At 34.4% G+C, this 15,400-nt stretch overlaps 1 protein-coding gene across 1 annotated transcript; it reads left to right on the top strand.

The window, feature by feature from the left end:
* Window positions 1–10,144: 10,144 nt before the first annotated feature.
* LOC133173102 (uncharacterized) lies at window positions 10,145–13,744 on the top strand. The gene is made up of 4 exons (XM_061308030.1): window positions 10,145–10,294; window positions 10,407–10,573; window positions 11,074–11,309; window positions 11,499–13,744. Exons 1-4 carry the CDS (start codon window positions 10,168–10,170, stop codon window positions 11,701–11,703), a joined length of 735 nt encoding a protein of 244 aa, XP_061164014.1. The 5' UTR covers window positions 10,145–10,167; the 3' UTR covers window positions 11,704–13,744.
* Window positions 13,745–15,400: the final 1,656 nt, after the last annotated feature.

Below are 15,400 nucleotides of genomic sequence, written 5' to 3'. Positions count from 1 at the left end.
CAAAATAAAAATGTTATATATTTAAAATATTGATATTAATTTTGCCAATCCAATCACATTCCATGATATTAGTGACAGACAGTTGACTTGGTTCCTTTCAGTTTGCTGTAAATTATTTACAATGAAGGGGAACTATGACATCATATTGTGTTTTATTGGTAAAGCATTTATTTTGACTTTAGGAATTCTAAAGAAAATGTACTTATTTTATGTAGTAGTGTTCCTAAAGGTGTTGTAAATATTAAAGAATGTTAGTGAACATTTAGTATTGGTTTAGTGTTTTTTCTTTGTCATGCATGTTGTATGCAAATCTTGTCTTAGAGTTGATTATGACCATATACTGATTGCATCAACCATTTATTTACTTGTTAACTTTAGTGTTATGCGTTACCTATGACAAATATCTGTATTAGGCTTCACATCTGAGAGGCAACAGACTGTTTTTAGAACTTCCTACTGAGTTGTCCCAGATCTGTGACTTTGATTAAATACTATGGAATCATTAAAATTAGAGGGGGCCAATTTTTTGTGGATTGGTTAAATTTTACAGATTTGTGGGGACATAATTTTGTGTATTCACTCATATCGTATTATTTGCAAAAAAAAATAGATGACTCTGAAACCCAAGTTATTTAATTCATGGAGGATGTTAATTGGTGGTTGAGAGGTACCCACAAATTCCACAAATACTGAGCAACCACAAAACCTAATGATTCCATAGTAGTCAGATTATCTTAGATTTAGGTATTCCCTCCCTCCTCTCTTTCTCTCTCTCTGAAAATGTCCACCTGCGTCAACTCTGAAGCCTTAATTTGCAATGATAGTAAAATTGTAGACCTGCTTTTAAGTGCTTATAAACAGACTAAGGAGACTTCTCAATATTAACATTTCTGTAAAACTGGGTTTGTTCTGGTTGATGAAATTCTTTTCTATGTCACCTTTGGAGGTGATATTATCATATAAAATTCATGTGAATATTAATCAGGGTTTAAAACTATGATTGTCATTCTAAATGATTGACTTGTACCTTGACCTTTCACCCAGAATCAATGTGGGCATGTGTCATGTTTTATGGCACAGTTTATTTAAGACTGGCTACAACTTAATCACTTTTATCAATATATCTGTACAGTTTTCAGCAGCTTCTTGCTATTTTATCTACATGTAAAAAATGATTGAGTGTTGCCTCAAAATTGTGTAGACTGAGCCTATACCTTTTTTTTTTTTTTTTAGAATTTGTGACGTGGGGTAACCACAAAATGATGTTTTATATTACAGAATTTGGAGACTACCCTCATTAGTATATATACATTGTCTATGTTTGTATAAATTATATTTTAGATATCATAGTTTAGAGAAGAAGAGTAAACACATGTGTAATTGTTTGGTTATTGCATACATATATAGAATGTCAAATATTACTTATAAATTGATGGAGATTACCCATATTGGTGCCTTGATAACGAATTCTAATTTATAAGAAACAATTCAATCATTTCAATTGTGGGAAAGTCATGATTTTGTCATAAAATCAGGTAATTAGAAAGATCAGATTAAAAAGACTGTTATTTTGTCAAACATGTGAACTCCTGTGAAGATTGTCCTGTAATCTGTGTTTTTCAGACCAGGGGTGACTTAATTGTTGTACAATGATTTATTTTGTAGTGTGTAGAGAAATTTCAAGCTACCAGTATTTAAATGATATTTCATGTAGTTCCACTTGATGCAAGATTGTACCGGTAATTCACAATGGCCTGTTCTGTTAATCAAAATGTGAGGTGAATATTATACAAATTTGTTTTTATCAAAAACAAGAGGTGATTATTGAAAAGCCTTATGGCACAGAATTTTTCAAAGCTTTTATTTTACTCTGTTTATGTTGTAAAAGGATTTTTTTTTATGAGATACATATATATATATATATTTGTTTTGTTATTGATGTAATAAATATTGTTTGCAGCAACCATTTCTTGTAGTTTTAATATATAAAAAGAGATTTTTTTTTTTTAAAAAGGGTAAATTTTCTTGCTTGTTGTAAGCTTTTTAGTCCCTCACTAAACAAATATTTTGGTAGTGTTCATTAAATGCCACATATATAAGTATGGTCTTGGTAAGTTTTTAGTTACTTGGGAATGTGATTGCTCCAAAAACCTTTTTTTCTGTTCAATCAACCGGAAGATGTAAGTAAATTACAGGAGGAATTTAAGACGTATCATGGTACAACATACTCAAGAAGTAGTGTAAATCAAATGTGGAATATTAACAAAAAACTCCAAAGAACTTTTGGAAAATTTAAAATCTAGAAACTTTTCAAACATCAATAACATCAAAACATATGACTTTTCTACTCTTTATACAACCAATCCTCACGATAAATTAAAGAGCAGGCTTTTTGACATCATAGACAACTGCTTCCTTAATAAAAATGGAACGTAAATTTTCGTATATTTGGTAAAAAATCAGTCCGATTCTACAGGTGGAGTTCGTAATTAACCATATCTATGCAGTCTTTGGAGATCGGGTGTACCAACAATCTGTTGGATGTTGATCGGGACTAAATGTTTCCTTTATAAGCCGATCTGTATGACCAGTATTTATATTTCTATGAAGCAAAATTAATTCAAGAAACTTCATGAAAAGAAGAAAACACTTACTGTGGCCTTTAACTCAACATTTATATATATCGACTACGTTTTATAAATTAGCAATAGTTACTTTCATTCATATGTCAACTCAATATACCCCAGTGAACTCCAAATAAGACCAGGGACCTATATAGTATATAGGTCCCTGATAAGACACTACAGAATCTGCCATATTATTTCATAATTGGTTGTTTTAACTGCCTATAGACAATTCAAAAATGGCCAACTAACTAAACTGTATGACAAAATAAAGAGGATCACTTCAGTATTTCCAGTGTTAATTTCTCAAACTGATTCGATACGCAAGAACACTCTTCAAATACGATTTTTAAACTAGGCAGCTACTGACAAATAAGTTGACGTTAAAAGAATTTCAACAAACCCCGTTTATTCTACAATTGTTATGATGACCATGTTTAAGATGCAATCTCTTGTCTGGTTGTTTTTTGTCTGACGTGTTTCATACTATTTTTAGGTCATTGTTTTCATACTAAATTTGACTACGGAGTAATCTGTCTATCTGATCAATACGTAGGGCTCACGGCTTCAAAAACTTAACCTACTCCAAAAATATTTTCTTGTCATTCTTTGTTTGAAAAGTGAAAATGCAGAATCTTAAACCAGATTGGTACAAGGGAACATACTAGAAGCATAATCCTTGCAATTCCGATCAATATTAGGGCATAGAAAGACTTGGAAAGAAGTCTATTCCAAAAACTTTAATCTGGAACGCCATTGCTGAGCTTATTATCAACCATGGGGGCTTATTTTGAGATAAGCTAAAAGTGGGCGATTATTCAACAGAACTGATTTAACGTCAAATCTAGTGACAATCAAAGATTACAAGTTTTTAAACATTTGGAAACAAATTCTGAATCCAAAGTAAGAGGATATTCACAAAGAAATGTGAGACAACTCATTGGAGATTTACACTAATTTTATTTAATGCTTATTTTAAGAAATTTACGCAAAATGGGCCTCGCAGACAAGATGGACGACTATATATATATGATGTCAGTACAAACACATGACAAAAACTACAGGAATGTTTGTACCAAGTATCAAGTCTCTGCGTTATTTACTGTACATGTTCTTGAAACATTAAAAGTAAGGTTAAAGTTATGACCAAAAATAATTGTGTTTCTGAAACATGCATTTCCCCGAATTGTTTCTAAATTTTAATATGTCAAAGTGACCTTTGATCAGGGTCATGAATATCCTACTTTTTGAAAATCATGTATGATTTTTAATCCGTCATAAAGATAAGGACTGTACAAGAAATTTTTTGACCTTGTCTAAACGATCTGGAGCCAAGGTCTGACACCTACTGTTCTTCAGTCAAGTATGGTCTCAAATACCAAAGTTCTTATGGATCTTCTAATACCTTGAACCAATAGATTATATATAGCCGATATAGATCGGTTATAATTGTCTTTTCATACACAGTAAAACCCAAAGAATTATAAGGCAGTAACGTTAATTAATCGGTAAATGGATTCCGTCTCACTTAGATTTCATCATTGCACCGATAGATATTTAACAGATAAATCATGTGACGTTATTACTTCATGAGAACCATATTTATCGTAGATTTAAGTCTTTTCCGTTGGTTTTTGTAAGTGGGTTCAGCATTGCTTACTCTTTTTCGCTATCTAGAATACTTGAAATACTTGTTATCTAAGAAAACCATACATCATGGAGAGTTTTTCTCAGAACTGTAGAATTTTGCAAATAAGCATTTCACGATCAACGTTCCTCCTAAAGCTGTCAATATATAATACAGTAAGTGGCTTTAAGGCACTTGATCCCTGTAAAGAAGATTATGTATAACGCCATCAAAATATACATTTGTCGTATCTGCAGATGATCGCTAATATAGAATAAATTAATTATAGGTCACATCTCTCTGTTAAACGTCCGAATTTGTAAGTGTAGCTTTGGTGGTTGATAAGTACCGAACAGACATGGAATAGTTACATCTTCTACTGTTATAATGGAAGGGAATCATTGTCGTGTATAGGATGAAAATGCGCCATTCAGCCATCTGAACGTTCACTGAAAGGTCTCAAAAGTGATTGAATGGCAGACCTTTACCAATCAGTCACCTTTAAGTTAACTGAATGGCAGATCTCTACCAATCAGGCACCTTTAAGTTAACTAAATGGCAGAGTTTCATCGTGTAAAGGTCGCGGTTGATACCTCTATTTTTAGCTCTTCTGAGCCAAAGGCTCAAAGAGCTAATGCTTTGGCCATTTGTGCGGTGTGCGGTGTGCGTAAACTTTTTAGAATATGGGCCATAACTCAAGAACCCCTTGGCCAATTATTGTCAAATTTGTCACAGGGTATCCTTGGCCCAAGGGCTCCCTTTTATACTAAAACTGGGGCTGTGACCCTTTAACAAGGGGAGATAATTAGGAAAATAGAAAAAAAAGTACTGGTTGCTAAAAAATCTTCTTCTCAAGAACCACTGGGCAGATTATCACCAAACTTACACAAAAGGATGAGGATATGTTGTAGATTAAAATTTGCACGGGGATTTACCCTGGGGCAAAGGGCGTGGTCTCAAGGTCACTTCAAAGTTGACCAAAAATTACATTTTATTAAAATGTTGATATTTTGCTTACTATAAGGACTAGGATCATCAAATCTTGTCAGTTGGTGCATCTAAGGACCTCATATCATGTTGACTCAAAAGTAGGTCACGGTGACCTACTTTTTAAATTTTGCGGCCATTCTTTTTCAAAATGATTTAGAGGCATATTTTGAACAATTTAAGGCCTATGATCATCAAACTTTGTCAGTTGATGCATCTTGGGTCCTCAAAGTACGTCAACTAAAAAGTAGGTCACCTTGACCTACTTTTTGAATTTTATGGCTAATCTTTTTTAAAACAATTAAGGTCATTAATTTGAATACGGGGAGGCTTAGAATCATTAAATCTTGTAAGATGATGCATCTTGGGGCCATAAAACATATTTATTAAAAAGTAGGTCACAGTGACCTACTTTTTGAACTTTGCAGGCATTCGATTTCAAAGCGTTTTAGAGGCATAATTTGGACATTTTAAGTCCTATGATCATAAAACTTTGTAAGTTGATGCATCTTGGGTCCTCAAAAAAGGTCAACTGAAAAGTAGGTCACCGTGACCTACTTTTCAATTTATATGATTATAATTAAATATTAGTACTAATTGACCTACTTTTCAATTTATATGACTATAATTAAATATTAGTACTAATTGGCTTAGAATCATCAAACTTTGTCAGTTGATGCGTCATGGGTCTTTGGAGTAGGTCGACTAAAAAGTAGGTCACCGTAACCTACTTTCGGAAAATGTATGGCTTTAATAAAATATTTCGGGTAATAATTGGCTTAGAATCATAAAACTTTGTCAGTTGATGCGTCTTGGGTCCTCGGAGTAGGTTGACTGAAAAGTAGGTCACGGTGACCTACTTTTGAAATTTTATCGCTGTATTTAATATTTTCAGGAATTATTTGGCTTAGAATCGTCAAAATTTGTCAGTTGATGCATCTTTGGTCCTCGGAGTAGGTTGACTGAAAAGTAGGTCACCGTGACCTACTTTTGAAAATTTATGGCTGTAATTAAATATTTTTGGTGCTTATTGGCTAGAATTATCAAACTTTGTCAGTTGATGCGTCATGGGTCTTCGGAGTAGGTCAACTAAAAAAGTAGGTCACCGTGACCTACTTTCGGAAAATTTATGGCTTTAATAAAATATTTCGGGTACTAATTGGCTTAGAATCATAAAACTTTGTCAGTTTATGCGTCATGAGTCCTCGGAGTACAACAACTGAAAAGTAGGTCACGGTGACCTACTTTTGAAAATTTATGGCTTTAATCAAATATTTCAGGTACTAATTGGCTTAGAATCATTAAACTTTGTCAGTTGATGCGTCTTGGGTCCTCGGAGTAGGTTGACTGAAAAGTAGGTCACGGTGACCTACTTTTGAAAATTTATGGCTTTAATTAAATATTACAGGTACTAATTGGCTTAGAATCATCAAACTTTGTCAGTTGATGCATCTTGGGTCCTTGGAGTAAAACAATTGAAAAGTAGGTCACTTTGACCTACTTATAAAATTTTATGATTATAATTTTAAAAATCATTTTAGGTATTAATTGGCTTAGAATCATCAAACTTAGTTGATGGGTCCTCAGAGAATCACAAGTGATAAGTAGGTCACCATGACCAACTCTCAGGTACTAATTGGCATAGAATCATCTTGGGTTCTCAGAGTGTGAATTGGAATTTCAAGGGTTTATGTAAATATACAGGATACTTCGAAGCTTCAAATAGAAGTGATAGGTTGTACAGTTTATCAGAAGAGCGATTCAAGGCCCATGGGCCTCTTGTTTGTTTGTATCATCAAACCTTAAAATCACAGGATTATTTATTTCAACACAATAGTACGTGGCCCAAAGGAGAAGATCCAAGAATTCCTTATTATAAAAAAATTTCACAGAGATTAATTTTTTTAATCCCCCCAAAACTCTTTCCTCCCCTTTATCATTTAACTTCTGAATATCCTTCTCCTTTTTCTCTGTACAGCAAACCTTATACATCTTCCCTTACATTGCCAAAAACCGGTTCTTTGCAAAGAACAGTCAGACTTGTATTAACCAAAACATCTCAACATTTCCTTGTAGACGTCTTCTCAACATTTATTAAATCCTGTCACAGATTTTACCGATATTGTACTAAAATGATCAAAATCTGTTGTACAATATATTATAACATTTTCTGTATATTTTCTTTATTTCTTATGAAAAGCGATTCCCATGAATCAATCGATTAAATCTAAACTAGTTACAATCGGTTTTTAAAGCCATCTTGGAGAAATGGGCTCTTCCATCATTGTAACCTACCTGTCAATAACTCCATATTTTAAGTACTTTCACCAATTTTATGTAAATAATTTAAACAAATAAAAATAAAAACAAAAACATGTCTTTCTTTTGCTATGACAATAAAGGCTGCAACCATTGCAGAATTACAAAATCCGTTGTTGCAATCCGTATTAAGAAAAAAATGAATAGGGTTGAGAATAACGAACAGTGATCGATCTAAAAAAAAAAAAAAAACAAAAACAAAAGCTACAAACAAAACAATTCTGAGAACGGGGCATAAAACATACCCCCAGAAATTCAAAGAGGTGGAAGCAGGTGCTTAGGAGGAGTAAGCATACCCTGTCTACCGGACACACCAGCTGTGAGCCCTTGATCAGATAGACGGAATAATTCGTAGTCAAATTTTGCATTAAAACAATGACCTAACAAATCAGCCAAAATACTTCCCAATGAGAGGTTTTTTGCAAACAAGGTCATTATAACGACCATAGAGTTTACGAAATGCTGACTTTAAAAGAGTTTGTTGAAATTCCTGTAACATCAACTTATTTGTCAGTAGTCTGTCTCTGTTTGAAAATTGGCCGTTCTCACAGCAATACGTTGGGGGACTTATTTTACATCGTATGCTGGTGATAACGGAATATTAATTCATAAATAAGAAAAGTTGACGATGGAAAAGCTGAAGACATGTCGTTCGTCATACAATTTAGTTGATAGTTGGCCCTTTTCGTCTTTAGTCAGTAAAACATTCAAATATGAAGCAAATGTGGCAGATTCTGTGGTTACTTTTATTTGGAGTTACTGAGCATTTTATTGTTTAAGGTGTAATACTAGTATCCCTCTGATAAGAGAGATGACTTTCCAAGGAAATTATTCCAAGACATCCAACGAATTGTCTTACCAGAGTTTAATATCGAGGACCATTATATAGTCCTCACATTCAAATCCAAAGTAGTAACAAATATTGATTTCTTAATTTTTTATTAATTACTTATGATAGTTTACCTAAAACATTTATACCCAGTTCCTTTAAACTGTTAAAATTGAGATATTTCTCTCTCTCTTAACATAATTATACATGTAATTCTTTTAACTGTTACAGAAATTTCAGCTGCAGACTAACCAGACTTTTTACAATCAATTTTTTTTTCACTAAAAATAGTTTGAAGAACGATAACTCCTGTAGAAGGAAAGATAACTCTTTTTATGCATTTTTATTATACAGGAAACAATGTGATATTCTGATTTAAAAAGCAACGCTTCGTTATGTTTTCTAATGTGATACATGTAGATAGGTATTATAGTAAATATTATTTTCATATATACATCATATTTTTAATTTTAGGGTGAGATAAAAAAAAAAAAAAGTATTGATCCTTCTATTCACTATATCAAATTTTCATCATATCATGATTAGACATAATATTCATTTCTGAAAAAGTAAGCAACGCTTCATAATTCAATGTAATTTCCATTTGAATCTAATGCTGTTGTTGTTGATGAAAATCAATGCTGGGAATTTGAAAAAAAAAAATGGTGAAATTTGGAGCAGAGGCATATTTCACCTTAAGCATCCACATTTTGGGCTGTTAATGATTAATGCTTATTACTTCAAACAGGAACACGTTAACTTAAATAATACATTTTTATCAGTCTATAGTTTACGGAAGCCGGTTGGTGCCAGGTAGAAAAAATATTTTATCTGGCGGCCGCCAAATAATTATCTGGCGGCCGCTACCTAAATAACTGGCGGCCGCCAGAAACTTATCTGGCGGCCGCCAAATAATTTTCTGGCGGCCGCCAGATAAAAAGATCTGGCGGCCGCCAGATAACTTATCTGGCGGCCGCCATAAAGTTATTTGGCGGCCGCCAGAAATTATCTGGCGGCCGCCAAATAATTATCTGGCGGCCGCCAGAAATTATGTGGCGGCCGCCAGATAACTTTCTGGCGGCCGCCAAATAATTTTCTGGCGGCCGCCAGATAATTTCTGGCGGCCGCCAAATAACTTTCTGGCGGCCGCCAGAAAATTATATGGCGGCCGCCAGATAACTTTCTGGCGGCCGCCAGTTATTTATCTGGCGGCCGCCAGATAATTATTTGGCGGCCGCCAGAAACTTATCTGGCGGCCGCCAGATAAAATATTTTTCTACCTGGCACCTACCGGCTTCCGTAATAGTTCACATTCTTAAAACATAACAATTATATGAATTATACCAGTATATAATAATAATTAATTATGAACGTCAAATGTGCAATTTCTTTCTGTCAGTTGAAAATTATCAAGAGGGAACAGTTAAATGCAAGTATATCAAAAGCTGTTTCCAAACCCTAGCTTTTAAATATTAACACTTAAGACCCCCCCCCCCCAACCACCACTACTGCCCCTGAAAAATTTTTAATTAACACAGATGGGGGAGTGGGGAACAAGCGTTTCAACGTAATAAGGTAAGGTGGGTCCTTGACATGTTTTGATGTAACAATGATTCATGCCTCTAATTAAAATTGCAAACAATGTAAGTGGGCTACTACAGTTGTCAACACTTCGTATGCTTGAGTGAGTAAGAAGTCCTTCTTAATGACGTCAACATCCTTCCATATATATATGCTTAAAACTGTTGTTTAGTTGTAGTAGTCATAAGATTTGAGAGAATATGTTTGGTAGAACATTAGTCGCCGTGTTCCTCTTTGTCACCGTGTCCAACGCGTTTGTTGTGGACATGTTCCGGGATCTAGTCTCGTCCTGCAGTGATGCGAAGAAACCGACCAATCCAGTGCAAGGTAGGGAAGAAATATCTGTACTTTCAGTCATTGGGAACGTTTTAGACTTTTTTGAACCCAATATCAATACTATGCAGGTACTACATGTATAACCGACTTTTTTGTCTTTCAGATGTGTCACAGACTTGTTTGGAGAACGCGGCGTCCGGCTCCTGCAATTTTTACGACTGTTTTGAGCAGAGATTCCCGTGTGGGAACTGTGGATTTAGTAAGCACTATGGCACATACGACTGTGAGAAGTTTTACCAACCTGTATACTACAACCAGTTTAACGATCTAGTAAGTGCTATACACAGCCAGAGCAGTAGAAATTCTACTAGATTTACTTGACGTTAACTTACCAACACAAATCTCTAGATACATATTTTAAAAATGTAATGAATATATTTATTAAAACAGACTTGTTTGTACATATAATAGATCTAAATAGGGGAAACCTCGTAAGTTATTAGAACTTGTGTTCGATAATAAGGAGTTAATTATGTTCAAATCAACGATCAGATGTAATAAATCTTACTTAGGCTTTCAAGCATTTTGTAAGTTCAAGGGTACCGAGGGATCTAATCCTTAAAAATAGCTTAAAAGTAAAACGGGAAGGGCATGCAAAGCTTACTGCATATGAAGTGTTCTCCACTTGACATCAAACGATACAAATCCTTGTACTTGGCTTTTACAATACTATTTCGGTTTCCATCACATGACTTCTTGATTTTTAAAAAATTTTCTTGGAAACTCTTGCTCTGTGTACTAAGTGAATTTTAATCTTTTATGACATGTAGGGAAAACGTTGGATCAAAGCAACCGGGGACTGTCTTATAAACACACTGAAGCAATTCTACACACAAGACACGGTCCGATGTCGAATGATCAAGACCACCATGATGGATCACGTGTCTACTTGTTACCTGCACAACGCTGCCAACATCAGCTTCTGTGACGTTTTTTGGGACAATAGGGATGCCCTTATGGGGGTGTACGAAGCCAGCAGCTTTCTACAACCCACAGAAATCCATAGGTATGAGAAACAGAACAGTACATGCATATATTCCATTACAGATTGATCTTATGTATAAAATTGATTACTATCAGTATAATTTTATTATGGCAATATAATTTTGATGTTTAAGTCACGTTTACAATTTTGATATTTACATGTAACTTATCTAATAGAACATAGTTCAATGGCTTTCTGATTGATCTACAGGGTACTATTTGAGGTACTACAGATAGGGACCAGTTGCACTGGAAACCGAGCATCGGAGTTTCGGACGCTAATAACGGAGAGATTGACACCTGTCGTCTCTCAGGCCGGAAGTCGATTACAGGAAGTTGGAAGACAAATAGGAAGTCGATTAGAAGAAGCAGGGAGACAAGTGGGAAATTGGTTTAACAACATTTTCTCCAAGTAGAAATCCAGCAGGAACCATCTCAGGAAATCCAAAAACTCTGCATAATGTTCAAGTTCTTGAGTACTGTCCACCTATCGTAATTGCTAGTAATTAATAAATCGTTCTCCGGTGATTATTCAATGAGGGTTGTAAATATCATTTTAGTACATGTGTAACAGTCTTGACGTGTCTCATTAATAAAATTGAAAAGAAATCTCATGAAAGAGTAGTTGAAAACATTTAACCGCAGAACTTAAGGCTACGTGTTTTTAAGTATAATAAAGTCAGACGATGGATTTCTAACTGTATCCCGCCACACTGGATCTACTATCATGTAGCTCTTATAAGTCAATTATAGTAGATTAATCAGATGCGGCTCAATTTGATTTTTTTTAAATATTTACTTAAGGGGGCCGACTGGGGTTTTCATTGCGCAATACTTCGCGCAGCATAGTAAAATAAAGCGTATTTGCTCTTTTAAAGCAACTATTTTTACATAATTTACAATAATTAACAAATTTAGGAAAACTAAGGTTAAAAAATCTAATTACGTTTTTAAATAACTGATTTTTTAAACGATTTTTGAAATGATGGGTAGATAGACGTCGTAACAGCGTGTTTCTGACGTTATGAATAACCGAAGTTCTTTAAGCGGGGTCATTAATTATGTCATAAAATAAAAAGTATAGAATAGATGCTCTTGAAATTTTAAACACAGGAAATTGAGAATCTCACAATAATTTTTATTTTTTTTATGTAAATCTGTGGTATCTGTCATATTTTGTTGTACTCCATAAAAACAGGAAAATATCACGATTTTAGACATTTTGAGATGCCCCCTCTGGAAACCAGACGGTAGAATTTTGTGTTTCTTGCAAGAAATGTACAATATAGTATTATCCATCAAAAAATATAATTTGAGCAAAAAGTCTATAGTAGCATTTGTATAATTTGCTCCGAAGTGCGAAAAAATGGTATTTCCCTATATAGCCCTATAGTAAATGTACCTGTATTTTGAGATGGTCCCTAAAAAATAACCAGACGGTAGATGTTCACTAAACTTGGCATATATACTGAAGTCAATGTAAGGTATATATTGTATAAAATTAAAGAGTTTCTCTATAGTAGTTTTCACACAATAAAACCCCAGTCGGCTCCCTTAATTCAACCTTCTGTGGTAAGTACAGCAGGAAACCAATTTATTTGCGGAAATAAAAATTAGTTTTATCTTGACAAATTAGATTTTCAAAATTGAATCTGTCCTTGATATTAAGGCTAGTAGGAAGAAATTTCAGATTTTTGGGGGGAGGGGGGCACAGTATGGGCGGGTACTACCGTACCAAGCCACAATTTACTGACAAGCGGAAAAAAGGTCATCAGACGTTAAATATTGAGGGGGCCTCTAAAGTATACAATATATCGTCAAAATTATTTCCCCCTTTCCCCCCTCCCCCGATTCCTACGGCCATATACATGTAGTTTTCTATCACAACTTCAATTCTTAAAAGTTCCTAGTGCTTTTGTTTCCTCAAATTCCATAACATTACCACTTTAAACAAGAAAAAGACGTTGCCATCAATTGGGAAACATACTTTATACATGTTAAATGTTCTGAAAAAATACGGGAGCTGGAATTTTAAACTTAGGAATATGATAAGCAGATATGTATATTAGATCAGAAAAGACGCATTTTTCATATGAATGTAAAGGATGTAAATATTTTGCATATTTCATATATGATAATATTTCTAAAAAATATTCTGACATTTTCATTTTTTAAAGACATACTTTAATTATAAATTTCTCTTCCCCTCAAAATCGCATTGACCAACATAAACGTATACAATATACATGTAAGTAAAGAACACTCCTCCGGTAGTACATGTAGTTTGTGTGCAAGTGGTCTACTACATGTATTGATATTTTGATAGCTAGACTTATGACTCACACTTCTTACTTGACCTATTGTATTATAAGTACATGTATAAATGTTTTTGTATATCATGTACCATTTACATGTACATGTCATGCTTTTGAGAGAATAAACTGAACAGAAGATTAAGGTTCCTTATCTATCCTCTCACTCATATAAAACTTTGCATCAGCTCTTATGATTTTTCAAAAGAAATGAAATGCACACAAGTTAAGCATACCTTGCGGTGCAAAGGAGATGGGCGAACAAGGCGTGCAGAATGCCTATATCTTCAGATATTTAAAAATAATATTCATTTTCTAAATTTTGTATTTAGAGTTAAGTTCTCATTATTGAAATTTATGAAAATATGATAAACAAAACTTTTCTGAGGAAAATTTTCTCGGCAAAAATAATTCTGTTATTAAAAAAATGATATGGTATTTGTAGGGTTCGAACCCTAGCAATAAAAATCCTGAGTATCATTTTCCTTTGAGACTAGCACGCTTTTTTATGACTAGCACGCTAACCACCACGCTACACAACTCTTGATGAGTAGCGGCATTTAAATCATGTTTGTGATATGATCCTTGACTAAATGGACTTCAAGTATTTCCCGGAAAGATGCGATCGTTGTGTCATAAAAGTGGATCTTTTAGGTATAGTGGGTCTTTGCTCCATGTTCTTGTTAAACAAAAAATGTTTATTTTTACCCAAACTTTGAGGATAAACTTTTTTTAAAAAAATGCAGCGAAGACACTCATATCGAAAAATTATGTTATAGTATGAGAAAATAATCCTTTTTTTTACTCTCTTTAGTGTGCATGCGTATTTTATTTCACAGTCAAATAATTTCAATCTTTGTGAGATTTTTGCAAATTAATGTAAATTTAAACAAAATGTATGTAAGATGAAATATCCAATTGAAATTTTGTTATGTTTGTCGCACTGTAGGCATTTCGTTCTCCGTGTTCGTCCATCTTCTTTGACAGAATACCGTTCACGGTAGCTCAGTCGGTAGAGCGCTCGCTCCGTGATCGGGAGGTCGTGAGTTCGAATCTCGACCGCGACTGACCTAAGTCGATAAAAAATGGGTAGCAACTGTTCCTTCACCATGCGCTCGCCACTTTGAAGTGAAAGTTGCGAGTCCTTCGGATGAGACCTTAAAAACCGAGGCCCCGTGTCACGGCAGGCGTTGGCACGATAAAGATCCCCCACTGCTCAATGGCCCTGAGTGCCGAGTGAAGGTCAAAATTTGAAGCCCTTCACCGGTATATGGTGACGTCTCTAAATGAGTGAAAAATTCTCGAATGGGACGTTAAACAACAATCAATCAATCTTTGACAGAAGTCGGTTTTTAGCTTGGTAAATTTGTATTGTTTAATTCAAATGTTATAAAAATTGAATTGTAATGAATAGTTTTGAAATTAGAGAATCTGGGTGAACTTTTCTTAAAAGCTGATGAATGACAAACCTTAACCTACTTTACATGATAATTTATGCAGACATAAATATAAACAATGGTGGGACTTCATTTGTCAAACCGGCGTACGCCGAATGCGCCGCTTGACCTTTGGTAACCCGGCTTGTTGCTTCATTTGACCGGGGAAGGTTCGCCGGCGTACGCCGATCTCGCCGGTCTGAAATGACCGGCGAGGAATTCGCCGGTCTTAGAAATATGGCGGGAAGAAAAAACAACTTATAAAATGCAGATACTTTTTACCAATTCGGCATATTCTTTAATTGTTTGCATTTCTTGAACAATTCTCCATTCATATATTTAAAATCCGTTCTAATTTTCTAAAA

The sequence above is a fragment of the Saccostrea echinata genome, unplaced genomic scaffold (genome assembly GCF_033153115.1).
Source record: "Saccostrea echinata isolate AGI-Se365-2 ecotype Australia unplaced genomic scaffold, CSIRO_AGI_Sech_v1 ptg000056l, whole genome shotgun sequence".
NCBI lineage: Eukaryota > Metazoa > Mollusca > Bivalvia > Ostreida > Ostreidae > Saccostrea > Saccostrea echinata.
Note: the sequence above shows the minus strand (reverse complement) of the source record. Positions and strands in the feature narration are given on the sequence as shown.

What these genes read in the sequence shown, in the direction of transcription:
- LOC133173102 (XM_061308030.1), top strand. Translation starts at nt 10,168, where the DNA reads ATGTTTGGTAGAACATTAGTCGCCGTGTTCCTCTTTGTCACCGTGTCC. An exon ending in ACCGACCAATCCAGTGCAAG is followed by an intron (nt 10,295 to 10,406) that starts GTAGGGAAGAAA and finishes TTTGTCTTTCAG; the next exon opens with ATGTGTCACAGACTTGTTTG. An exon ending in ACAACCAGTTTAACGATCTA is followed by an intron (nt 10,574 to 11,073) that starts GTAAGTGCTATA and finishes TATGACATGTAG; the next exon opens with GGAAAACGTTGGATCAAAGC.